The sequence below is a fragment of the Vitis riparia genome, chromosome 10 (assembly GCF_004353265.1).
Source record: "Vitis riparia cultivar Riparia Gloire de Montpellier isolate 1030 chromosome 10, EGFV_Vit.rip_1.0, whole genome shotgun sequence".
In the NCBI taxonomy this organism is placed as follows: domain Eukaryota; kingdom Viridiplantae; phylum Streptophyta; class Magnoliopsida; order Vitales; family Vitaceae; genus Vitis; species Vitis riparia.
In genome coordinates, this window is record NC_048440.1 from 1,017,020 (window position 1) to 1,044,065 (window position 27,046).

General features: G+C 41.0%; 1 protein-coding gene across 1 annotated transcript in view; it reads left to right on the top strand.

The window, feature by feature from the left end:
• The window catches only part of LOC117924367 (cell division control protein 48 homolog B), a 45,289-nt gene that overhangs the window by 12,733 nt on the left and 5,510 nt on the right, over positions 1-27,046 (top strand). Inside the window, exons 7-10 of the mRNA XM_034842981.1 lie at positions 6,891-6,990; positions 7,154-7,432; positions 7,506-7,675; positions 11,617-11,745. Coding sequence (XP_034698872.1) covers positions 6,891-6,990; positions 7,154-7,432; positions 7,506-7,675; positions 11,617-11,745 — 678 coding nt within the window. The remainder of the gene's footprint in view (positions 1-6,890; positions 6,991-7,153; positions 7,433-7,505; positions 7,676-11,616; positions 11,746-27,046) is intronic.

A 27,046-nucleotide genomic window follows, 5' to 3' on the forward strand; every position in this document is an offset into this window, starting at 1 on the left:
GGAGAGGGGAAGTGGAGATGATAGTTTCCCATCTTCTTTTTGCTGATGATACAATCATCATTTGTGAAGCTAGGAAAGAGCAACTATCCACTTTAAGCTGGATTCTGGCTTGGTTTGAGGTGTCTTCCGGTCTCAGAATTAATCTAGATAAGAGCGTCTTAATTTCGGTTGGTGAGATGGAAGAAATTGAGGAAATGACAGTGGAGCTTGGGTGCAAAGTGGGGTTTCTGCCCACTGTTTACTTGGGGCTGCCCCTTGGAGCCCATCACAAAGCTATTTCTATATGGGATGGGGTGGAAGAGAGAATGAGGAGAAGATTAGTCCAGTGGAAAAGACAATATATATCGAAGGGTGGGCGTATCACCTTAATTAAGAGCACATTGGCTAGCTTGCCTATTTACAATTTGTCCCTCTTTCGAATGCCTAATATTGTTGCAAATAGGCTCGAAAAATTACAAAGAGACTTTCTTTGGGGAGGGGGAAGCTTGGAGAGGAAAGTCCATTTAATTAATTGGGAGGTGGTGTGCACTCAAAAGGAGAAGGGTGACCTAGGCATTCGGAAGATTGATCCCTTGAACAAAGCGTTGTTGGGTAAATGGTTATGGAGATTTGCCTTTGAAAATGACAATCTTTGGAAGATGGTAATTGGGGTGAAATATGGTCAGGGAGATTTTGGGTGGAGAACTAAAGAAGCCCGTGGGACTTATGGAGTGGGGGTTTGGAAGGAGATTATGAAGGAGGCAAAGTGGTGCTGGGATAGCATAAAGTTTAAGGTGGGGAAGGGGACTAGAGTTAAATTTTAGACTGATTAGTGGTGTGGCAACGCGGCACTATCCCAAACTTTCCCCTAGCTTTTTGCCTTGGCGGTCCATAGGAATGCAACGGTTAATGAGATGTGGGACCCAAGCCTTGGTTAAGGAGGTTGGAATCTTAGATTTTATAGATATTTTAATGATTGAGAGCTGGACTTGATTAAAGGATTGCTTAATATGCTCAGGGACTTAAGGATATCTTCAGAGGAGGACTCAATGCTATGGAAAGGTGGGGGTCATGGCAAATTTGGGGTTAAGGATGCTTATAATGTGCTGGTTGTTCCCAATGCATGCGCCTTCCCGACTAAATGCATCTGGGTGGACAAGGTCCCAACCAAAGCTGCCTTTTTTGCTTGGGAAGCCGCGTGGGGGAAGATTCTCACCTTGAATAGGCTTCAAAAACAGGGATGACAGCTCCCTAATCGCTGTTTTTTGTGTGGTTGTGAAGAGGAAAATGTTAATCACATTCTTTTACACTGTATAGTGGTAAGGGCCCTCTGGGAGATCGTCCTTGCCCTTGTTGGGGTTTAGTGGGTGTTCCCAGAGTCAGTTAAAGACGCGTTATTCAGTTGGAGGGGCTCTTTTGTGGGGAAAAAAAAGGAAAAAGATTTGGAATTCCATCCCGTCGTGTATTTTTTGGACGGTATGAAAGGAAAGGAATAGATTAACTTTTAGGGGAGGTTCTTTAGCTATACAGAAACTCAAAAATTCTTTTGTATGTAACTTGTGAAGTTGGGCTAGAGTGTATATTGGAGAGGAGTCCTCTTCACTCTTAGGTTTTTTGGAGTGGCTAGCGGCCACTTAAGGGTGGGTGAGGTTGCTTGTTTTTTGTGTTCTTGTTTTAGGCTGATTTGTATACTCCCTGTATGCTTTGTGGCCTTTGCCCTTTAATATATTTGTGATTATCTATCAAAATAAAAAAATAAAAATCTAGATGTTGTGATGCTTCAGGAAACAAAGAGAGAAACTTGGGATAGGAGGTTTGTGAGTAGTGTTTGGAAAGGTAGAAGCATAGAGTGGGTTGCTCTTCCTGCTTGTGGGGCTTTAGGGGGGATTGTGATTATGTGGGATTCAAATAAGTTCAAGTGTACAGAGAAGGTGTTAGAATCTTCCTCTGTGAAGTTGAACTTTGGTGAGGAAGGGTCTTTTTGGTTAACTTTAGTGTATGGCCCGAATAAGCCTTTGTGGAGGAAGGACTTTTGGTTGGAGCTTCAAGACCTGTATGGTCTGACTTTCCCAATGTGGTGTGTAGGAGGGGATTTTAATGTAATAAGGAGGATATCTGAGAAACCGGGTGATTCTAGGTTAACATTCAACATGAGGTGTTTTGACGAGTTTATAAGGGAGAGTGGTTTGTTGGATCCCCCTTCAAGAAATGCGGCTTTTACTTGGTCAAACATGCAAGTTGCTCCTATTTGCAAGAGGTTGGATAGGTTTTTGTTTTCTTCTGAGTGGGATTACTTTTTCTCTCAAAGTCTTCAAGAGGCGCTTCCTAGATGGACCTCAGATCATAGCCCAATTTGTTTGGAAACTAATCCTTTAAAATGGGGTCCGACTCCTTTCAGGTTTGAGAATATGTGGTTGCTCTATCTTGAGCTTAAGGAGAAGTTTAGTGATTGGTGGCAAGAGTGTACGGTTGAAGGTTGGGAAGGTCACAAGTTGATGAGGAAATTAAAGTTTGTTAAATCAAAATTGAAAGATTGGAATAAAGTGGCCTTTGGAGATTTAAGAGAGGAAAAAGTTCATTCTTTCGGACTTAGGTAGAATTGATCTAATTGAACAAGAAGGGAATTTGAATCTTGATTTGGTATCAGAAAGGACCTTAAGAAGAAGGGAGCTAGAGGATTTGTTATTAAAGGAAGAGGTTCATTAGAGACAAAAATCTAGGGTCAAATGGATTAAAGAAGGGGATTGCAATTCTAAGTTCTTTCATAAAATGGCCAATGGAAGGTGAAGCAGGAAGTTCATTAAGTCTTTGATTTCGAAGAGGGGGGGGGGGGGGGGGTGACTTTAAGCAACATTGAGGTTATCTCTGAGGAGATTGTAAATTTCTTTAGGTGCTTCTTGGAGGGTTGAAGGGTTAGATTGGGTCCCTATTTCTAGAGAGAGTGCGGTTTGGCTGGACAGGCCTTTTTCTGAAGAGGAGGTATGATTGGTAGTTTTCCAATTGAATAAGGAAAAGACCCCTGGTCCTGATGGTTTTATTATTGCAGTATATCAAGAGTGTTGGGATGTGATCAAAGAGGATCTCATGAGGGTGTTTCTTGAGTTCCACACCAATGTGATAATAAATCAAAGTACAAATGTGACCTTCATTGCTATGGTGCCTAAGAAAAGCTAAACTTTTAAAATCTCATATTATAGACTTATTAACTTGGTTACAAGTTTATATAAGATAATTGCTAAGGTCTTATTAGGGCGTTTACGCAAAGTCCTCCATGAAACAATCTTTGGCTCTCAAGGAGCCTTTGTTGAAGGGAGACGCATTCTGGATGCTGTGTTGATAGTAAATGAAGTGGTGGATGAGAAAAGGTCAGGGGAGGAAGGGGTAGTCTTCAAAATCGATTTTGAGAAGACCTATGATCATATGGATTGGGGCTTTTTAGATCATGTGCTAGAAAGGAAGGGGTTCAACCCGAAATGGAGATCTTGGATAAGGGGATGTTTGTCTTCATCAAGTTTTGCAATCCTAGTTAATGGGAATGCAAAGGGTTAGGTTAAGGCCTTTAGAGGTTTGAGACAAGGAGACCCCCTTTCTCCTTTCCTTTTTACTTTAGTAGCAGATGTTGTAAGTAGGTTGATGTTCAGAGCAGAGGAAACTGGGCCAACTGAGGGTTTCTTTATGGGGAGGGATAGGACTAGAGTGTCTTTGCTACAGTTTGCAGATGACATCATATTTTTCTCTAAAGCCTCTCTAGAACATCTTCAAAACCTCAAGATTATCCTTTTGGTTTTTGGGCAAGTATCAGGTTTAAAAATCAACTTAGAAAAAAGCACAATTTCAGGTATTAATACAAGGCAAGAGTTGTTGTCTAGTTTGGCCTTGGTTTTTTATTGCAGAGTGTCAGAGTGGCCTTTGTCCTATTTAGGTCTTCCATTGGGAGAGAACCCAAAGACAATAGGCTTTTGGGATCCGGTGGTTGAGAGAATTTCGAGGAGGTTGGATGGTTGGAAAAAGGCCTTTTTGTCTTTGGGAGAGAGGATTACTTTAATTCAGTCAAGTCTGTCTCACATCCCTAGTTACTTCCTCTCTCTCTTCAAAATCCCAGTGTCAATAGCCTTAAAGATTGAGAAGCTGCAAAGGGATTTTCTTTGGTCTGGGACGGGGGAAGGGAAGAAAGATCATCTTATCAGATGGGATGTTGTTAGTAGACCAAAGGAGTTGGGAGGTTTGGGTTTTGGGAAGACTTCTTTGAGAAATATTGCTCTTTTAGGGAAATGGCTTTAGAGGTTCCCTAGAGAAAGGAGTGGTATTTGGCATAAGGTTATTGCGAGTATTTATGGGATACATCCTAATGGATGGGACGCCAACATGGTGGTTAGATGGTCACACAGATGTCCTTGGAAGGCTATTGCTCAAGTTTTCCAGGATTTTTCCCCTTTTGTTCGCCTAGTGGTGGGGAATAGGGAGAGAATTCGTTTTGGGGAAGATCTTTGGTGGGGTAACCAAACTTTGTGCTCTCAATTTGCTGGTCTTTATAGAGTTATTTAAGTGAAAAACCTCACTATCTCAAATGCCCTTGGCAATTCTTTTCCACTGTCTTGGAATTTTAATTTTCGTCGCAATCTTACTGATTCAGAAATTGATCTCCTTCAGAGATTAATGTCCTCCCTTAGTTCAGTGTTTTTCTCTCCTTCTTTGGCAGATTCAAGAGCGTGGTCTTTGTCATCATCAGACTTGTTTTCAGTGAAATTTTTTTTCTTGGCTTTGTTAAAAGTCTCAAATCCTATCTTGTTCCTTCCGGCCAAGATCTTGTGGAGCTCAAAAGCCCCCTCAATGGTTAAGACCCTCGCTTGGTTAGTAGTACATGAGAAGGTAAACACCAATGACAAGTTGCAATCGATAAGACCCTACAAATCCCTTTGTCCTCAATGGTGCATTCTTTGCAAAGGAAATGGAGAATCAATCGACCACCTTTTTCTTCATTGTCCTGTTACTATTGGACTCTGGCACAAGTTGTTCAATCTAGCAAGGTTGGCTTGGGTCCCTCCAAGGAGTATTGAGGACATGTTGGTTATTGCTTTTAAAGGTTTGGGGAATTCATTAAGAGGCAAGACACTTTGGCAAATCGCTTGCCTTACTTTGTTATGGATGGTGTGGCAAGAGAGAAACAATAGGATTTTTGAGGATAAGGGGAGAACGGAAGAGATGTTATGGGACTTGATTCTGTTATTTTCCTCTCTTTAGGCCTCTTGTACTGCAGTTTTTAGAGGAGTTCCTCTAAGTGTTTTACAATTCAACTGGGCTGCGGTTTGCACTTCAAAAGTTTGAGAGTGTTGGGGTTTCTCTTTGTTTTTAGTTTTCTAAAGTTGGGTGGTTTCTACTTTGCTCAGTTTTTGTTTTTGTGGGAAGGACCTCTCATCCTTCTCTTGTTTTTTTCTCTTTCTCTTGTTCTTTTCTTCTATTAATATAATTTTCTTCGTTTCTGATCTAAAAAAAAAAAAAACATTTTTTTCATATACACTCTTGTGGCTTTTGCCTAAATATTTGAGTGTGGAACCATTTAAACAAGAAACATGAATTGTTGTAAGTTATTATAAGTTTTTATGCACCCTGGAAATGAAGAAAAAAATAAAGCTTAGAACTCAACTGCTACTAGGAAAATCGAAAGAACACTACAAAATAATGGAACTTACGTTTTTCTTTCAAAATTTATAAATCAAAAGAATTAAATCACTTAAAGGATTCCAAACACATATCAAGTCATTCATTTAAACAAATAACTTCGATCTCCAAGGCCTTCAAAGTCAAGGCATTATAAGAAATTGGTTAAAGATGGATTTCTTGTGCTTTTTCCTAATAATCAATATATACTAATGGATTTCTAGATCTAGAAGATTTTCCTTTTCCTTTTAGGTCAATTACAGCCTTTTAGCCCTTTCCAATACAGCATAACTTAACCTGTTCCCAACGATTTTGCTTCAGCTACATCAATCCTTTTTTGCTTCCCAGCTTTTTGAGAACCATATACTCCATTTTTCCTAGGAAATTGTATTTTCTAATTGCACTGGCCTGAATGTTCTTTTCAACTCTTCTCTTGTCCGTTGGCACCTACTATTTTGTATCAAAACTTCACTCTCCCAGACTTATACGCTAATTGGCCAAATGCTTCTCATATTTTCTTCAACTATTCTATTTCTAACTTCTCATGAATGCATTCATTTTTATTTTCTCTTTTCTTGTATATGACTCATCCAGATTAGCATTCTCATTTAGGATATAAAAATCATTTAGCATTTCATTTCTTAACGAATCAACTATTGCCATTACAATAGTTATCATATCAGCAATCAGCAAGTCAAGATGGTGGGAATAATCATGGCATAGTTAACCACATTTAAGCAAGGAGCCAGCTGAGAATTTCTTCCACTTCTATTTTTAAAATGAAATATTTTCTATATATTGGCTATAAGATTTGCCAGTTATTCCCTTGTTTTTGTTTCCTTCGCAATTTTCCAATAGTACCAAGATTTTAAATTACATTCTTTGCTTCATATTTTCAGTGTACATCCAAATATTCTATACATGGAACTTAGAAAAATCTTAGAAAAATTCTCATTTGTCATCTAAATGTGTTTATGAATTAAATGCCTTTATGCTGACAAATATCATGTAGAGAAACAACAGGAGCTTATGTGAAAAAAAAATGTTTTCAGTAGAGTGTTCCTCAAAACAAACAGGAAAGAAATGTTTTTGCACCAGATATGTGTAAATGACCTTTTCCTAAAACAATAAATGTTAGATACCCTTTTATCATTGTTGTTATTATTTTTAAGAAAATCTATAAAACTTTCATTTGAATATATTTGTTATTTCTGTTTTTTATTTTATTTTATTTTATTTTTTTATGTTCATAGAGTGGATGCAATAGACCCTGCACTAAGAAGGTCAGGGCGTTTCGATGCAGAAGTTGAAGTTACAACGCCTACTGAAGAGGAGCGCTTTCAAATTCTCAAGGTAAATATAGCATATTTGAAGTTTATATGGTCTTAGGTTAATTATTCAGTGACACCCACCGGCCACTTTTTTAAACAGTTAACCTTTTGTAAGATGTTTGGTAGAATGTTAGAGTGGGAACAGTTATATGGATCTAACACTGTATCGGGTCAATATTGTTCAGCTCTATACAAAGAAACTTTTGTTGGATCCTGAAGTAGACTTACAAGGCATAGCTGCATCTTGCAATGGATATGTTGGGGCTGATTTGGAAGCTTTATGCCGTGAGGCTACGTTGTCTGCAGTGAGGTCTTCAGATGCAAATGAAGTTGGTGGTGTGCATTTAGCAATGGATGATTGGAAGCATGCAAGATCTATAGTTGGTCCAAGCATAACAAGGGGTGTTACTGTAGAAATCCCAAAAGTGTCCTGGGAAGATATTGGAGGACTTAAAGATTTGAAGGTTAGCAAATATTCAGAGTTCATTTCACAAACACTTCACACTGACCTCTAACTATGTCTTGATCTATGGACAGAAAAAACTCCAGCAAGCTGTTGAATGGCCTATAAAACATTCTGATGCATTTGCAAGGCTAGGGATATCACCAATGAGAGGGATTCTTCTGCATGGACCTCCGGGGTGCTCAAAAACCACTCTTGCTAAAGCCGCAGCTCATGCCGCCCAAGCTTCTTTTTTCTCCTTGAGGTTCAACCATCTTAACTCTTTTATGCAAGAGATTATTCACTGACGAAAACTTAAGCATAATAGGGAAATTTCAAGTACTCCTTTGCGAAAAACCATGACAAAGAATAATAATAGGGGGAAAAGAATAAGGGAACGAAAACAAAAACATACAAACCACACGACGATTAACGTGGTTTGGCCTAAAGCCTACATCCACGAGCGAAGACAAAGAAGAACTTCCACTATTGTTGAAGGAGATTACAACCCTAGAACTCTCAAATCCCAAAGTTCCAATTACACCTAAAAAGGAACTTGCCTTTTTGGTCAAAATCTCATCCTATATTTTTTCCTAATTACATAGGAAGATTCCATATAGGAAACTAATTGTATAATTGTCAAAGATGCTTATTTCTAAAAGATCTCACAGTAGGATATTTCCTTTATAATAATAAGAAACTCCCTTGTAAGAATTTTTGCTATTAGAAAACTATCAATGACTTTCCAATTGACTCAAAAATAGAATTTGAGACACTTTGCAACACTCCTAAAAAGAAACAAAAGGCAATTTAGGGACAACAACACATGTTGTTTGTCATTTTATGCTGGTAGTGAGGACCCACCTACAAACTTCCTGCCTTGGAATCCCTTTAAGGGTAAAAGCTTGAGGCCACACTCCTTTGAAGGAATTTACCATCTGGATCCTCAATTCTAATGGTTAAACAATTCTTCCTATTTTGCTGAACTGAAGAATTCAATGTGCCATTTTGGTGGATTGCTCTTTGTGCACCTTGCCTTGTATCAATATGGTGTTTGTGATTGAAATACTTGAAATAGTCTTTTAGTTCATTGATTACATTATATTTGGTGTTTGTGATTGGAATACTTGAATAGTCTTTCAGTTCATTGATTAAATTGTATTTGGTGTTTGTGATTGGAATACTTGAATAGTCTTTCAGTTCATTGTTTCATTAAGTATCCTCAACCACAATGATTAAGTGTTCTAGATGAATTTTGAGAAACATATGTACTTCTTCTTGTACTTCTTTTTTATATTAATATATCTTTGTGGCGTTTCCAATCAAAAAAAAAAAAAAAAATTTGAGAAACATATGAAGGTAACCTCATGTCTATATTTGGACTAAAATTGCCTTCCAGCCACCATTATTGATTTCATTAACAAGTTGCATGCTGATAAGCATTTATTTAAAATTAAGCTTCTTTTATTCTCATTTTGTGCATGCTTGTGGGTATGTTTTTTTTTGGTAAATGTGCCCTGTTATTTAATCTTATGCATTTTGTATAATTGTTTTGTGCTATGCTGCTAGTTGCTTCCTTTTGGTTTATTATCCAATGGATCCTTGCCCCAGTTGATTAGATATTTATGCCATGAAGTGTTTTCTATATTGAAAAAACCACTTTGTTGTCACTTTATTTCTCATTACCTGATGTTGAATTCATATTAGTTTTCTTTCTTTTATACCAATTTTAGCATCACTTCTTTTATGATTAAGCTTCATTCTCAACTTGGTAAACATAATTGTAAATGTCTAAATGACAATGCATGTAAGCTCCTCCTTGACAAGGCTATTGCATATTGCCAATGTCATCACTACAAAGTTCATTGATCGGGAAAAATACCAGCACCCTAAAATTTGACATATAAATTTTGGTCAAGTCGAGTTGTGCCACATGCTGAATCACGTGCTAAGCCGCATTCTGGCCCAATGTGCCTAGCAATGCCTGCTGCCCCAACATGCCAGCAACGCTTGCTGCACCTCCAGTCACCACTGAGCCTACACATGAACCATTGTAAGTGTCCGTCTCCACCTTGCCTTGCTCATTAGTCACTCATGGGTGCAAGGTGCCATCCCATGAGGCCTTGGTGTCATGTGGTTCAAGTCAAGGTGCTAACAAATCATCCCCACCTAGAGAAGTTGATGCCCTTATCGACTTGGTCTACAAGTATGTCTAGTGGCCATGCCAAATCACCATAAAGTAACATCAGGTTCCAAACTTCCCTTTGATTCCTCATCTCTGTGCAGAAGGCATTACACCATTGTGCTAAGCATTAGGCATCCCCTTTGAGTTGGCTGGGTTGCTGCTGCATTGCTACACCTTGGCCAAGTCTGTCTTGGTGCTGCAATGTCCAATGGCATTGCGCTCATGGCTTACTAAGCCGCCTCCTTGCACAAGATATTACGTCGTTGTGCCACCTTGCCTTTATCATAGGTTACTCATGAGGCCAAGGTGTCGCATGCTCTATGTCAAGGGGCTAACAAACCACCCGTACCTGATAGAGTTGATGCCCTCGTCTATTGAGATTGCAGGTAGGCCTGGACTGCCTCCTCAAATTGCCACAATGTGACATTTGTTCCCAACTTGCTTCTGTTTTCGGGACTGCCCTTCCATTGAACCAGAAAATTAGTTCTACAATTTTTCTTGCTCATCACCATGGTTGGATGATCCAATATCTTCTCGGCCTCATGATCAAACTACTTTTAGATCACTGGTGGAACACATCTAGCTTGTATCCTTCCTGGACTTGGGTCCTCATGGTAAGGATTCAAGAAGCTTACATGGATCATAGGGTGTATCTTTAGCCTGTCCGGTAACTTTAGTTTGTAAGCTGCTTGACCCCCTTTTCATTACCTTGAAAGGTCCATCGTATTTAGGAATCCACAACATACCATTCTCGGGGCATAACAGATTTGATATTAGGTGATGTGCAGTCTTGCTGCTCATATTTTTCCAAATATGAAGAGTTAATTTCAGGAGGACCTTGTCTCCAATTGGAAATTGTGAGGATCTTCTACCCTTATCAACCTACTTTTTCATCCTTCTCACTGCCTTTTCGAAACTCTCACAGGCTTTGTCAAACATTTCCTGTGTAGACCTCACAAATCTATAGGTTGCAGGCCCCTTTGCTTTAGAACCATCCCCATCAAAGTTGTGTGTGCCCGAACCTAAACCCTTCAGTGGCAGGTGGAACACGAAGGATTTGGAGAACTTCCTTTGGGACATGGAGCAGTATTTCAGTGTTGCCCATATCCTCGCGAATGAATAAATAACTATCACGACCATGTATCTCTTCGGGGATGCAAAGTTGTGGTGGCGTACAAGAACACGTGATGAACTTTGATCTACATCAAAGTTCTGAAATAGGGAAGAGCCCATTTGAGGTGGCAATTTGGTTCTAGCCACATATGCCCTTGAATATGTAGCCAGGACGAAGTGTGAGTCCTGTAGCGTATAGGATTGCTAAGACTTGGCAAGAACTACTTGATGAAGCACGGGAAAGCCTCGAGAAGGCAAGTTGATGCATGAAGAAGTATGCAGATAAAGGAAAGAGAAGTAGAATTTCAAGAGGGAGACAAAGTTATGCTCAAACTCACTTCCCAGATCTGGAAGAAGATTAAGAGCAAGCAATTCCAGGGGGAATTAATTCCAAAATATGATGGACTTTTGAGATCGTGAAAAAGATTGGCACCGTGGCTTACAAGCTGAAGCTTCCTGAGAGATTGAAGCTTCGCCATTTAAGGCGTAAACCTCTTAGTTGCAAAAGTTTAAGAAGAACCAACATTTAAGCCTAAAAAATGATAGAATAGAGGAAGAATTTGAGAGGAAAACCTAAACCTAGCTCTATATACCTCCAGTAACAACCTCACTCCAATGGAAGCATGTGCTCCTCTTCCTTGCCTCAGCAGGTGCACTTTTCCTCTTCTCTTGTTCATCCCGACAGGTATGCTTCCTCTTCTCTCTCAGTCTTACTTCTTTCTCTTCTCCTTTTGTTCCTCTCCACTCCAAGCTGCCACCTTAAGTTCTCATCATGAAAAGTAGAGTCCAATATTCACATGATAATTTAGGGGATTTAAACTAATTTATGAATGTTTTAGCTTCATAATTATGTGAATCTTGGTTGCTACAGTTGCATTTCTTGATAATTAACAAAAAATATTAACCAGTGGTGCAGAATTATATTCAATGTATGTGGGGGAAGGGGAAGTTTTGTTGCGTAATACATTTCAGAGGGCCCGCCTTGCAGCACCAAGCATAATCTTCTTTGATGAGGCTGATGTTGTTGCTGCCAAAAGGTTAGTATTTTATATTTATTTGATGGGATCTGTATTTTGTCAATTCATGCTACTTGTTCATTTTCATTATGATTTCATGAGAAAAAATGACAGATATTTTCTAGGTAAGTCTTTATCCTAACCACCTTTGCATTGTTTATCTTAAATATTATTATTTTTCTTTAAATGAGACTTGTTGAATATAATGTATTTATAGTGTATAATCTTTCCTTATTAATATAAGTCACATGTATGGTAGTTAGGACTCCTAGCCTTGTATATATATATATATTTCTCAATTGTAAGTAGATATTACATGAATGAGAATTAAGGTCTTTCTTCTTTCTTTCTCTCTCAACATGGTATCAGAGCCAAGGGAGAAAACCTAATTCTTTCCAGTTTCCCGTGTCATCAACTCCAGGAAACCTTCCGGTCACCTTCCCCATCTCCCAATACTTTCCGGTCAGTCGGATCGTCGTCAGAAAACACTCACCGTCGGCAAACTTTTCCGGCGAACTTCCCGGCGACGTCTTTTTCCGACACCGACCATACCAGAAGGAGCGCCTGGAGGAGATCTCCAACTTTTGTGAAGGCACTGGAACCAAAGATCATCCACGCGCCGTCCACGCGCAATTTTCTGTCCGATGACTGCATCTCACGCGCTGGCGCGTGAGGACTTTCCCGGCCACGCGCCTCCTCCTCCAGCCTTGCCTGACGCCGACTAGCCTTCCTTCATCCCTGGTTCTGCCATCCAAGCCCTGCACGTACCTCTTTTGGGGTTTTTTGCCTCCGCCGACCCTCCAAACAGTTTTTTCAGTGAGCTTCGGCTACTTTTTCTCCATCCTAATCCCTGTACGTGCCTAAGGAAGTGTTCTTCTACCTTTCCGGTGGTGCCATGCCGCGATCTGCAACCGTATTAGGGCTCTCTTCGATCCAAATATACTTCATTCTCCAGATAAGTAGATATGGCTACTAAAACTTCCATTTTTTCCTCTGTTATATCTAGATCTCCTATGATTACTTCGGAGAAATTGGTTGGCAGTGACAATTATCTTTCTTGGTCTGCCTCTGTTGAACTTTGGTTTATGGGTCAAGGATATGAGGATCACTTGATTACACAGGAGGCAGATATCCCTGAGGTTAACCGCGTACAGTGGAGGAAGATAGATGCACAGTTATGTAGTGTATTATGACAATCGGTTGATCCTAAGATTCTTCTTCATCTTCGGGCCTACAAAACTTGTTTTAAATTTTGGACTCAGGCCAAAGGATTATATACGAATGATATCCAGCGTCTTTATAAGGTGGCTTTTGCTATTGTCCATATCAGCCAACAGGACTTGGATCTATCTACTTATATTGGCCAGATTGCCTCTCTTAAGGAGGAGTTCTTGACTGTGATGCCTCTTACTCCTGATGTTGGGGCTCAACAAACACAGCTTGACAAGTTCTTCATGGTTCTTACTCTTATTGGCCTCTGTCCGGATCTTGAGCCTGTCCGCGATCAGATTCTTGGTAGTTCATCAGTTCTGTCCTTGGATGATGTGTTTGCTCGCCTCCTCCGTATCTCCTCCACTCAGACTTTGCCATTTGATAGCACTTCAGATTCTTCTGTGTTAGTTTCTCAAACTAGCTCTCGAGGAGGCCGCAGTGGTACCCGAGGTAGAGGTCATTGTCCTCATTACACCTATTGCAATAAACTTGGCCACACTTGCGATCGTTGCTATCAGTTACATGGACGACCTCCTCGCATTGCCCATGTGGCCCAGTCCTCTGATTCTCAGCTGCCTCAGCCTCCGAGCTCTTCCGCATCTCAGGTTTCTGTTGCCTCTGTTGCCCAGCCTGGTAATGCCTCTGCCTGCCTTACCCACACATCTTCTCTTGGACCCTGGATTCTAGATTCTGGAGCTTCTGATCACTTATCTGGTAATAAGGATCTTTTCTCCTCTATTACTACTACCTCTGCTTTACCTACTGTTACCTTAGCTAATGGTTCTCAAACTGTGGCTAAAGGTATTGGTTTGGCCCTTCCTCTGCCTTCTCTACCTCTCACTTCTGTCATTTATACTCCTGAATGTCCTTTTAATCTTATTTCCATCAGCAAAATCACTCGTACTCTTAATTGCTCTATTACCTTTTCTGATAAATTTGTGACCTTGCAGGACCGGAGTACGGGGAAGACGATTGGCATAGGACGTGAGTCTCAAGGCCTCTATCACCTCACCTCGGATTCATCTCCTGCAGTTTGCATTTCCACTGATGCTCCTCTCCTCATTCACAATCGTCTGGGCGCAGACCATTCAGTTTTCTATCATCATAACTCTTTGTGGTAGTGTATTTATCTGGTTGTTTATGTGGACGACATCATCATTACAGGCAGTGATTAGGATGGTATTCAGAAACTAAAGCAACATCTTTTTACCCACTTTCAGACCAAAGACTTGGGGAAACTCAAGTATTTCTTGGGAATTGAGATAGCTCAATCCAGTTCTGGTGTGGTCCTTTCCCAAAGGAAGTATGCTTTAGACATCTTGGAAGAAACCGATATGTTAGACTGTAAACCGGTAGACACACCTATGGATCCGAATGTCAAACTTGTACCAGGATAGGGGGAGCCTTTAGGAGACCCTGGGAGATATCGACGACTCGTAGGTAAATTGAACTATCTCACCATTACTCGTCCAGACATTTCTTTTCCTGTGAGTGTTGTTAGTCAATTTCTATAGTCACCATGTGATAGCCATTGGGATGCCGTAATCCGCATTCTTCGATATATCAAAAGTACACCAAGCCAAGGTGTGTTGTACGAGAACAGAGGTTATACTCAGGTTGTTGGTTACACAGATGCAGATTGGGGTGACTCACCCACAGATAGACGTTCCACTTCAGGGTACTGTGTTTTTATTGGAGGTAATCTAATATCTTGGAAGAGTAAGAAACAAGATGTAGTGGCCAGATCTAGCGCTGGAGCCGAGTATCGAGCTATGGCTTTGGCAACATGTGAACTCATATGGTTGAGACATCTTCTTCAAGAGTTGAGATTTGGAAAGAATGAACAGATGAAACTCATCTGTAACCAGGTCGCATTACATATTGCATCAAATCCAGTCTTTCATGAAAGGACCAAACATATTGAAGTTGACTGTCATTTCATTAGAGAGAAGATCGTATCAGGATGTGTTGCTACAAGTTTTGTTATTCAAATGATCAACTAGCAGACATTTTCACTAAATCTCTCAGAGGTCCTAGGATTAAATATATTTGTAACAAGCTTGGTGCATATGACGTATATGCTCCAGCTTGAGGGGGAGTGTTCAATATAATGTATTTATAGTGTATAATCTTTCCTTGTTAATATAAGTCACATGTATGGTAGTTAGGACTCCTAGCCTTGTATATATATATATTTCTCAATTGTAAGTAGATATTACATGAATGAGAATTAAGGTCTTTCTTCTTTCTCTCTCTCTCAACAAGACTTTTTACTATTATTCATGTTAACATGTTTTCAAGGAAATATGTTAGGTCCCATCTTTTCAAACAAATTTATGGTGAATGTTGTTGAAGCAGATGCTAAAATTGTCCACTTGGCTTTATTAACTGTTCTATCTTTTACCCTCAAACACAAATTATTTGATAAAAAATATTTCAAGATAATTAAGAAGTGCACTAGTGTATTTCATTTGTCTATCAAAGGGATAGAAAAAGAATAGGATGCGGTAGTTTAATTTCGCATTGCTGCTTATGACAGTCATGCATGAGATTTGGACAACAGAATCATTTGATACTGTTGAAATCCATGTGATATCCCGATTAATTAGAAAAGATTTGTACAATTGTAAATTGTAAATTAGGTAGTTATATTTTGCTGTTTTAAATCTCTGATTTGTAGAGATTATTAGTCAACTTTCCTTATTTTTTTATAGCTATTTTGGTATGAATAGGGATCAATTTGGTACAGTTTAGAGCAGAGAAATACAATTCATAATTCTCAACATGGTATTAGAGCATTCTGAAACCTATACTCTGAAAAACCTACAACATTTATAGCTGAAAATAACCCCAATCCTGCTACTTTGCTTCCAACCATTTCAGAAGCATCCAAGATTAATCCCATCATGCCAATTGCTGAGAATCAGTTCATAGAAACTCAGCAGAACTCAAGAAAAGAGGAATTTCAGAATCTCCATGCTCATACTGATTGAATGACAGGAACTATGTCCAGTGGTCACAAGTGGTAAAAATGTTTTCGAAGGTGAACGCAGTTTAGGAGAATAATAAAAATTTCTTATTATTTTCATTTAGAAAAATAGGAATACAAATGCCTATTTATATACAATTATGTATGCTGAATTCTAACAAAAGTGTCAGGTTCAAGGAGATATGGGAAAGTGTTGGGTTGCAATAGAGTCGAAGATGTTTGAAATTTCAATAGAGGAAGTCAAAAGGGAAACTAAAAGGTATCATTGTGGGGAGGAGTAGAGGTTTCTCCTCTTGGATCAGGTTTGGGGTGTCAAGTTTGAGAAAACTACTGAAGGTCTTGAAGAATGTTGTAGGGAGGAGAAGAAAGGAAGTTTGGTTAAAGTATGGGAGGAAGAGGGAAGAAAGTTCAGGATGGAGAGGCGTGTAAATGGGGCGGGGAGATATGTCTTATGTTCTGTTGTTGATTTAGAGTCTAAGAGATTCTGCTTAGTTTTTCCTGAAGGAAAGGGTTTGATAGGAGGATGGGCCATTCTCGCTAAGAAACTAAGGGCGTTTGGGGTAGTTACTCAAGAGGAAGCTAAGATTGAAGAGGCATTCCGAGTCGAATCAAAGAAGAAAGTGGCGACATTAGAAGGTAAGGATGAAAGATGCCTTGGAAATAAGGTGAAGGGTGACGAAAAGACCTTCGTGGATGTTGCTAAGGAACCGGCTGGAAGGCTAGGAGAAGCGTTGTGGCTTCAGGTTGGAGGGAGAGGTTTGAGGAGTAGGGAGGAAGGGTTGGGTTGGTGCCTAGTTGGAAGGTGGGGTGACGGGTTGGTGGTGGAGACGGAGATAGCTTCGTTTAGAAAGTGGGGGGAACGCAGCTGGAATCTTAAAAAAGGTGTGAAAGTGTTGAAGATGGGAGAACCTTTCTTTCTGCTGGAGTTTGAAGATGAAGAGGAGGTAGAGAGTGTTAAAGAGGGGGACGCGCCGCTTTGAGGATAAAGTGCTGCACTTAGAAAGATGGAGTGAGGAGGGGAGGTGCTTGCAGATAGGAACCGAAGCAAAAGATGTTTGGGTGAGGGTGGTGGGGCTCCCGCTTCACTGTTGGAGTGGAGAGTTATTTAAAAGAATTGGTGACTGCTGTGGAGGTGGATGAAGAAACAAAAATTTTTTCTCAGCTTCAATGGGCTAGAATTTTGGTGAAGAACGGGGGGCAATTTTTTCCGAGACAATGCATTTAGTGGTGAATTCTTTTTGTTATGCAATTCAGTTGTGGTGGGAGGTGTTGCCTTGGATTTCTGTAGTGGTGCCAATGAAGAACTTGAAATGGAGAGAGGGGGAAAAGGTTAGGGAAGAGTGGGATGTGGGCTCACGCTCGGGGAGTAGCGGTGGTATGGGAAAGGAGAGTTGGTGTGCTGCTGAGAAGGGGGGGGGGGTGGGGAAGAACAGGGTGATGAAGATAGGATGGAAGTTTCAGCTGATGGAGTTGTAGGCTATGGTAAGGAGGCTGGACAAAATGGGAGTGGAAGGGTGGGCTTAAGAGAACAGGAGAGGCTTGCTAGGCCTGATAGTTGCAAGCCCGGTTGTGAGGTTGTCCAACCCAAAGGGATCTCAGGCCTGGAGTGTGAAGGCCCGACAATCTTTTCTATCTATAGAATGGATTGGGCTTTAAAAGATAGGGAGATGAGCGGGCCCAGGGCGTGTTGGGAGGAGGGACAGCCCATTTGAGGTGTGGAGCAGGCCTCTTGTGATGGCCCTTCAAGCTTTCAAAGGGATGGTTTGGGCTATTTGGACAACAGGGGTGTGGAGCGGGTTTCATGTGACGACCCATCAAACAACAGGCCCAAGTCGGCAGGGAAAGCGGGGCAGCCAATCTTGCAGCAAGTTGGGCTTCGAATCCACTTAAGACCCTTTTGGACGAACCTTTTAAAAAGGCTAAGGCTTCGTTTAGTCAAATGCGAGCTGAGGGGTGGTTTGCAGAAGAGACTCTAGTCGGTGGGATGGTTTTTAAAGTGGTAAAAGGGGCGTCATAAAGGTGTTCCCTAGCAGACGCGTGCCTTTTGGAGGAAGTTTCCAGGTATTCCCTCTTTGAGCCTTCGTCTGTTTGCGTTTTTTTTTTTTTTTTTTTCTGGGGGGAGGGGGGGGGGGGGGGGGGGGGTCTCTTCTCCTTTCTCTGGGGCGGTGGGGGCTTTGATTGAGGTAGAAGAGAGTTGTGGTGTTGATGCCTTTCTGAAAGAAAACGAAGGGGAGTTGAATGTAAGTCCTCTGAGTGTGTGTTCGGCAGAGGAAAGACTAGGTGAGAAGGTTACTGCCGGGTCTTTCCCGTTAAAAGAGGGGAAGGATGAAAGGGTTGAGAAAGAGGGAGAGGATGTGGAGTCTTGGAGGTACAGTTGTTTGACAAAGTTTTGTCATTGTTTGAGAATGCCCACAGAGGGTTATGAAAGTGAGATTTTGAAACTTCTTCATAAGATGAGGGAAAGAAGAGATCGATGTGAGAGGATAAGCGGAAAAAAGAGGAAATGACAGAGACCCTCGAGATTTGACTGCGAGTTGAAGAAACTTGAATGGTTCGTAAATTATGGAGGGTCAGGAAGGGACCGTTAAGAGTGTGTTAGATGAGGCTCTGAATCCTTTCGTGGAATGTAAGAGGGGGGGGGGGGGGGGGGGGGGGGGGGTTAAATGATAGAGATAAGAGAAAATTGATAAAAGATGCGATTAAAACCTAGAAGGTGGACTTAGTGTGTCTCCAGGAAACAAAAACTTAGGAGATGTCTAGTGGAATTGTGAGAAGTCTTGGGGTAGGAAGATGTTTGGAGTGGGGGGCTTTGAATTCAAGGGGTGCAGCGGCGCGGGGGGGAGGGGGGTTGTAGTGTTCTGGGACAATAAGGTGTTGCAGATGGTGGAAATGAAGATGGGTAAATATTCAGTTTCTTGTCACTTTAAGAATTGTGAGGATGGTTTTTGTTGGATTTTTTCAAGAGTGTATGGGCCCACTGTAAAGGTGGAGAGAGAAGACTTTTTGAGTGAGCTGGGGGCCATTAGAGGTTTGTGGAATGAGCCGTGGTGTGTTGCAGGAGACTTCAACATGATAAGATTCCCTTCTGAGCGTAGTCGAGGAGGTCGTTTGTCCTTGACAATGTGGAGATTCTCAGAGGTGATTGAGGAGTTAGAACTAAGGGATTTACCTCTTCAGGGGCGGCTGTTCACGTGGAGTTGAGGTTTTAATAATCGTTTAAAGTTGAGAATTGATTGGTTCCTTATTTCTGAAAATTGGGAAGTTAATTTTCAGGGGGTCATTCAAGTTGTTATGGCTAGGCCGGTATCTGATCACTCTCCGATTCTTCTTGATGGGGGAGGGATGAGGAGAGGGCCCACGCCTTTCAGATTTGAGAATATGTGGTTGAAGGAGGAGGGCTTTAAAGAGGTGTTGAGAAAGTGGTGGGAGGGGATTCAAGTTAGTGGGTCGGCCAACTTCATTTTGAGTGAGAAATTAAAGGCATTAAAACTGATTCTGAGAAGTTGGAATAAAGAGGTGTTTGGTCAGATTGCTTTTAAGAAGCAGAATGCTTGGAATATAATGGATTTTTGGGATAAGGAAGAGAGTGTTCGCTCTTTGTCCTTGGAAGAAGAAGAAGCTAGGAAGGAGGCAAGAGAGATGTATAAAAAGTGGGTCCTTTTAGAAGAAATGTCGTGGAGGCAGAAGTTTAGGGAAATTTGGTTGAAAGAGAGGGATAGAAACACAAGGTTTTTTTCAACAGATGGCTAATGCTCATAGAAGAAGGAATCAGATGACTAGAGTTAAAGTGAATGGGAGGTGGTTCACTGAGGAAAGGGAGATCAAAGAGGAGGTGTGCAGAGTTTTTTAAGGCCTGCTAACAGATCCTGGTGATTGGAAGCCTAGTATAGATGATTTGAATTTTGAGAGGCTGGAAGAGGGGGATGTGGAGGGGCTGGAGAAGCCTTTCTCGGAGGAGGAGGTTTTTGGTGCGCTGTTAGGCTTTTGCGGAGAGAAAGTGTCAGGCCCAGATGGTTTCTCAATGGCATTCTGGCAATTTTCGTGGGATTTTGTAAAGGAGGAGGTAATGAACTTCTTCATACAGTTCCATGAGACTGGGAGTTTTGTAAGAAGTTTGAATGTAACCTTTCTAGTGTTGATTCCTAAGAAAGGGGGGCAGAGGACTTGAAGGATTTTAGGCCAATTAGCTTGGTGGGAGGGTTGTATAAGTGGTTAGCTAAGGTGTTGGCTAATAGAATGAAAGGTGTATTAGCTAAGGTGATCTCGACGTCTCAAAATTGTTTTGTGGAGGGGTGGTGGATTATGGATGCAGTGCTGGTTGCTAATGAAGCAATAAACTCCATTTTGAAAAGCAATAGAGGGGCGATTCTTTGCAAATTAGACATTGAGAAAGCCTATGATCATGTGGATTGGTCGTTTTTTTTAGCGGTGTTGGAGAAAATGGGGTTTGGGGAAAGAGGGTGCAGATGAATAAAGTGGTGTTTATCCACTGTTAGGTCTTCAGTTATGGTGAATGGAAGCCCTACTGGATTTTTCTAAAGCTCAAGGGGGTTAAGGCAAGGAGATCCCCTTTCGCCTTACTTATTCGTAGTTGTGATGGAGGCTTTTAGTTGTATGCTAAAGAGAGAAGTTTCTGGAGGTTTTTTTATCGCCTTGTTCGGTTTGGGGAAGAAAGGGTGAAGGGTCCAGGTCTCTCATTTGTTGTTTGCTGATGACACGATTTTTTGTGAGGCAAAGGAGGAGCAGTTGACGTACTTGTGCTAGTTGTTAATGTGGTTTGAGGCAATTTCAGGGTTAAGAGCAAATTTGACGAAAAGTGAGCTGATTCCGATTGGTAGAGTTGAGAATGTGGAAGAGTTGGCTGATGAGTTCGATTATAAGGTGGGAAAATTGCCCTCCACCTATGTAGGAATGCCGTTGGGTGCTCCTTTTAAATGTGTTGTAGCTTGGGATGGAATAGTAGAAAGATTCCGAAAGAGATTAACTATGTGGAAACGTCAATACATTTCAAAAGGGGGGAGGATTACCTTAATGCGAAGTACCTTGTCCAATTTGCCGATTTATTTTATGTTTATTTTCCAGTTGCCTAGGGTGGTTAGAATGAGATTGGAGCAGATTCAAAGGGATTTCCTGTGGGGTGGTGGGGTTCTTGAGCAAAAACCGCACTTAGTAAGGTGGCCGATAGTGTGTATAGACAAAAGAAAAGGAGGGTTGGGAGTTAAGAGTCTTGGGACTTTCAATAGGGCTTTCCTTGGCAAGTGGGTTTGGCGCTTTGCAAATGAAAGAAGGGCCCTTTGGAACCAAGTGATTAGAGGGAAATACAGGGAGGAAAGAGGAGGGTGGAGATCTTGTGAGGCTAGGGAGGCTTATGGAGTTGGGTTGTGAAAAGCAATAAGTAAGATGGAACATCTAGTAACCCCTTCTTTTGGCTTTGTGGTGGGTGATGGTAAAAAGGTGAGGTTTTGGAAAGACAAGTGTGGAACCACCCCTTTGTGCGAGGCTTTCCCTTGATTATATGCTTTAGCATCTTCCAAAGAGGCTTGGGTAAATGAAGTTTGGACAGCTGAGGGGGAAAGGGGGGGAAGTTGGAATCCTTGTTTCAATAGACCTTTCAATGAATGGGAGGTGGAAGAAGTGGAAAGGTTGTTTTGTTGTTTTGAGGGGAAGAAGGTTAGGGTGGATGAGAAGGATGGGGTGAGGTGGATGGACTCAAAGGATGGGGTTTTTTCGATAAAATCTTTGTATAGGGCTTTGCAGCCAGTGTCTCTTGCTTCTTTCCTTTCGAAGATTATTTGGAACTCTTGTGTGCAGCCCAAATTAAGCTTCTTTTTGTGGGAGGCTTCATGGGGAAGAGTTCTAACCTTGGATTGTTTGCAAAAGAGGGGTTGGGCTTTGGCAAATAGATGCTTTCTGTGCCAAACATGTGAGGAGTCAATTGACCACCTCCTCATTCATTGTGAAAAAACAAGGGAAGTGTGGATGTTGCTCCTTTCTTTTTTTGGAGTTTCTTGGGTTTTTCCTCTTTCGGTGAAGGAAACCTTTTAGGATGGAGGGGCTCTTTTGTGGGTAAGAAGAGGAAGGTGGCATGGCAAGTGAGACCGTTATGTTTGTTTTGGGTCATTTGGAAGGCTAGAAATTCAATTGCTTTTGAGGATTGCGTGTTGTCCATTCAAAGGTTGAAAGCTTCTTTTGTGTATTTACTTTGGTCAGAAACCAATTTGTGAATAAAAGACGGTCCTTCGACCTTAATAGATTTTATAGATTGGGTGTGTTTGCGATAAGGGAGAAGGTTTTTGTTTTTTTCCTTGTTGTATGAGCCCTTTTTTAAGGGGGTGAGTTCCTTTATACTGTAATTCTGTGGGTCGCTATTTTAGTGCCTCTTTGCAATACAATCTTATGCTTATTGATCGAAAAAAAAAATGTATGCTGAATTCTAACTAAAAAATAGTAACTAACAAACTGTACAACTAACGTCTTATAAACTAGGAACGATTTTTTTTTTAAAATACAAATAAGTGAAACTGAATTATTCTGTACTAAATTAGAATAAAGTGAATTCCGAAACTTCAGAAATCTTCAACAGAAGGGAAAAGGCAAACTAAGTTATTTGATGGGTACTGGACCTTCTATGGCTGATCCCGCATTTACTGTGGGATGAAGAAGATTACATGATCATGTCATGGTTGTGAAATTCCATACTACTGGAATAACTGGAACGTGTAAAGATCTGCCATGCTAATAGTACCTGTCCTACTTCAGCTATTGAAAAACCAGATGAACCTGAGATTGGAAATTGACCTGGAAACACTACTCTAGAGTTTGTCCCTGCCATTGATCAAACTAATAATATATTCAAGGAGAAAGATGCTTGTTCCAATGCCTATGCAAGTCCAAGAATCCACTCCACCACCATGTGTTGAATTTATTACTCCATCTTCTACTGTTTAATGGTCTTGACCTGCCTATTGCACTTAGGAAAGGAACTAGGCATTGAATTTATTACTCCTAAGCACAAAGCATTCCTCACTCAAATAAATTCTGTTCAAATTCGTCAAACATCACTTGAGATACTAAAAGACAAGAATTAGAAACATGCTATGGAATGAGGAAATGAATGCATTAAGGAAAATTTGGACATGAGAAATAGTGGATCTTCCAAAGGAAAGCAACTTGTTGGGTGTAAACGGGTGTTTACTATGAAACATAAGGTTGATGGATTCCTAGAACAAATTAAAGCTGGATAGCCAAAGGCTACACTCAAGAATGCTTTCTTGCATGGTGACCTAAAAGAAGAAATGTATATGGAGCTACCTCCGGATTTTGATAGGAATAAGGTTTGCAGATTAAAGAAAGCATTATATGGACTGAAACAATCTTGTAGAGTGTTGATGAAAGAGATGAGGCACAAGCAACACCAAGGAGATATCATACATTGTTCATGTAACTCAACCAAGGTATTTCTCAATTCCCTTATACTTTATTAGAGGAATAATACTTGTTAAGAGAGAGAGAGAAGAAAACCTTGATTCTCATTCATATATTGTGTCTACTTACAATTGAGAAAATATATATATACAAGGCTAAGAGTCCTAACTACCATACATGTGACCTATATTAAAAAGGAAAGATTGTACACTATAAATTCATTATATTCAACACTCCCCCTCAAGCTGGAGCATATACGTCATATGCACCAAGCTTGTTACAAATGTATTTAATCCTAGGACCTCTGAGAGATTTAGTGAAGATGTCTGCTAGTTGATCATTTGAATTAACAAAACTTGTAGCAACACATCCTGATGCGATCTTCTCTCTAATGAAATGACAGTCAACTTCAATATGTTTGGTCCTTTCATGAAAGACTGGATTGGATGCAATATGTAATGCGGCCTGGTTATCACATATGAGTTTCATCTGTTCATCCTTTCCAAATCTCAACTCTCGAAGAAGATGTCTCAACCATATGAGTTCACATGTTGCCAAAGCCATAGCTCGATACTCAGCTTCAGCACTAGATCTAGCCAATATAAGTAGATAGATCCAAGTCCTGTTGGCTGATATGGACAATAGCAGAAGCCACCTTATAAAGACGCTGGATATCATTCGTGTATAATCCTTTGGCCTGAGTCCAAAATTTAAAACAAGTTTTGTAGGCCCGAAGATGAAGAAGGATCTTGGGATCAACTGATTGCCATAATACACTACATAACTGGGCATCTATCTTTCTCCACTGTACGCGCTCAATCTCAAGGATATCTGCCTCCTGTGTAACCAAGTGATCCTCATATCCTTGTCCCATAAACCAAAGTTCAATAGAGGCAGACCAAGAAAGATAATTTTCACTGCCAACCAATTTCTCCGAAGTAATCATAGGAGATCCAGATATGACAGAGGAAAAAATGGAAGTTTTAGTAGCCATATCCACTTATCTGGAGAATGAAGTATATTTGGATCGAAGAGAGCCCTAATGCGGCTGAAGAAGGAAAAACCGAAGAATCGCCCATGTGAGAGACCAAATGGAAAAGAAAAACAAACGTGGAACCACCGGAAAGGTAGAAGAACACTTCCCAAGGCACGTGCAGGGATTGGGGTTGAGAAAAAATAGCCGGAGGACGCCGGAAAAACTGTTCGGAGGGCCGGCGGAGGCAAAAGAACCCCAAAAGAGGCACGTGCAGGGCTCAGATGGCAGAAACAGGTATGAAGGGTGGCTAGTCGGCGTCAGGCGAGGTTGGAGGAGGAAGCGCGTTGCCGGAAAGTGGATCACGCACCGGTGCGTGAGATACAGTCGCCGGCCGGAAAAACGCGCGTGGCCGGCGCGTGGGTGGTTTTCTGGCTTCGGTGCTTTGGGAAAAATTGGAGATCTCCTCCAGGCGCTCCTTGCGGTGTGGGAAAAAGACATCGCCGGAAAAGTCGCCGACGGTGAATGTTTTTTGACGACGATTCGATCGACTGGAAAGCTTTGGGGTCTGGGGAAGGTGACCGGAATGAAATACGGTCATAGGAAGGTTTCCCGGAATTGATGACACGGGGAAAGATTGTACACTATAAATTCATTATATTCAACAATACTTATATATATATATATATATATATATATATATATTATATATATATATATACACACACACAATTGAGAGTCCTAAATTAGGAAGGTATTATCCCTAAGGAAACAACCAAATTATGGTATGTACAGATATATACAGCTAACACTCCCCCTCAAGCTGGAGCATAGATGTTGATCATGCCTAGCTTGTTACAAAAGTACTCAACTCGAGTTCCATTTAGAGCTTGTGTAAAAATATCCCCAAGTTGCTCTCCAGTCTTCACATAGCCAGTAGAGACTAGATTTTCCTCAGTCTTTTCACGAATGAAGTGACAATCGACCTCAATGTGTTTGGTTCTTTCATGATAGACTGGGTTCGCAGCAATATGAAGAGCGGCTTGATTGTCACACCAAAGCTTTGCTGGCATTGTGCACTTCATTCCCACTTCACATAAGAGTTGATGTATCCATATGATTTCACAAGTAGCCTGTGCCATGGCCCTATACTCAGATTCTGCACTCGAACGAGATACAACACTCTGCTTCTTACTTTTCCAAGCCACTAGATTCCCACCAAAGAACACACAATAACTTGTGGTGGATCTTCTATCAAACTTAGAACCTGCCCAATCTGCATCAGAAAAACACTCAATGCGAGTGTGTCCCTGACTACTATATAGTATGCCTAGACCAGGAGCCTTCTTTAGATAGCACAAAATTTGTTCTAAAGCTGCCCAATGCTTTGTTGTAGGCGCAGATGTGAACTGACTAACAACACTTATTGCATATGCAATATCTGGTCGCGTCACGGTGAGATAATTCAACTTCCCAACCACTCTCCGATACCTCTCAAGGTTGTAGAAGGGATCTCCATCATCCGACATAAGTTGTACATTAGGAACCATCGGGGTAGTACATGGCTTTGCTTCTATCTTACCGGTCTCTTTAAGCAGATCAAGCACATACTTCCTCTGTGATAAGAACATCCCTTTCTTGCTCCTTGATACTTCTATTCCCAGGAAATACTTCAGTTCACCCAAGTCCTTTGTATGAAACTTGGAATGCATGAATGCCTTAAGATCAGAGATTCCTGCATGATCATTTCCTGTAATAACTATATCATTGACATAGACCACAAGAAGTATGATACCAGCAGCTGATTTCTTGTAGAAAACGGAGTGATCTTTCTTGCTCTTGTTCATGCCAAATGCTTGAATCTCCTTACTGAATTTTCCAAACCAAGCACGGGGACTCTGCTTCAATCCATAGAGAGCTTTTTTCAGACAACAAACCTTCCCATACTCCCCCTGAGCAACAAACCCAGGAGGTTGCTCCAGATAGACTTCTTCTTCTAGATCACCATGAAGAAAAGCATTCTTGATGTCTAACTGATGTATCATCCACTGTTGGGAAGCAGCAATAGAAATAAATAGTCGAACTGAATTTAGTTTGGCAATTGGAGAGAAAGTATCAGAATAGTCTACTCCATATGTCTGAGCATATCCTCTAGCTACAAGCCCGACTTTCAGTCTTGCCACAGCGCCATCAGGATTAACTTTTACCGCAAAAACCCACTTGCAGCCAACAACTATTTTTCCTTAAGGCAAATCAACAAGTTTCCATGTATGATTATCCTCCAATGCACAGATTTCTTCAAGCATTGCATTCTTCCAACCAGGATGATTCAGGGCCTCTGTAACTGCTTTAGGTACTGAAATAGAATCTATAGAGGCTACAAGAACACTTGAGGAAGATGACACGTGATCATAAGACACAAAGTTAGCAATGGAATAGATAGATTTGCAGTGTCGTTTACCTTTTCGAAGGCTAATGGGAAGGTCGAGATCACTGGAAGGATCAGATGACAAAGAAGCCGGTGCAGGACATGTATCTGTTGTCACTGGGCGCCGAGAGTACACCTGTACAATTGGTGGTTTGACTGGAGCAGGAGGAATATTAACAACAGTACCCAAATGAGCAAGAGACGCATCAGAATCAACCACACTTGATTGAGAGTCCTAAATTAGGAAGGTATTATCCCTAAGGAAACAACCAAATTATGGTATGCACAGATATAT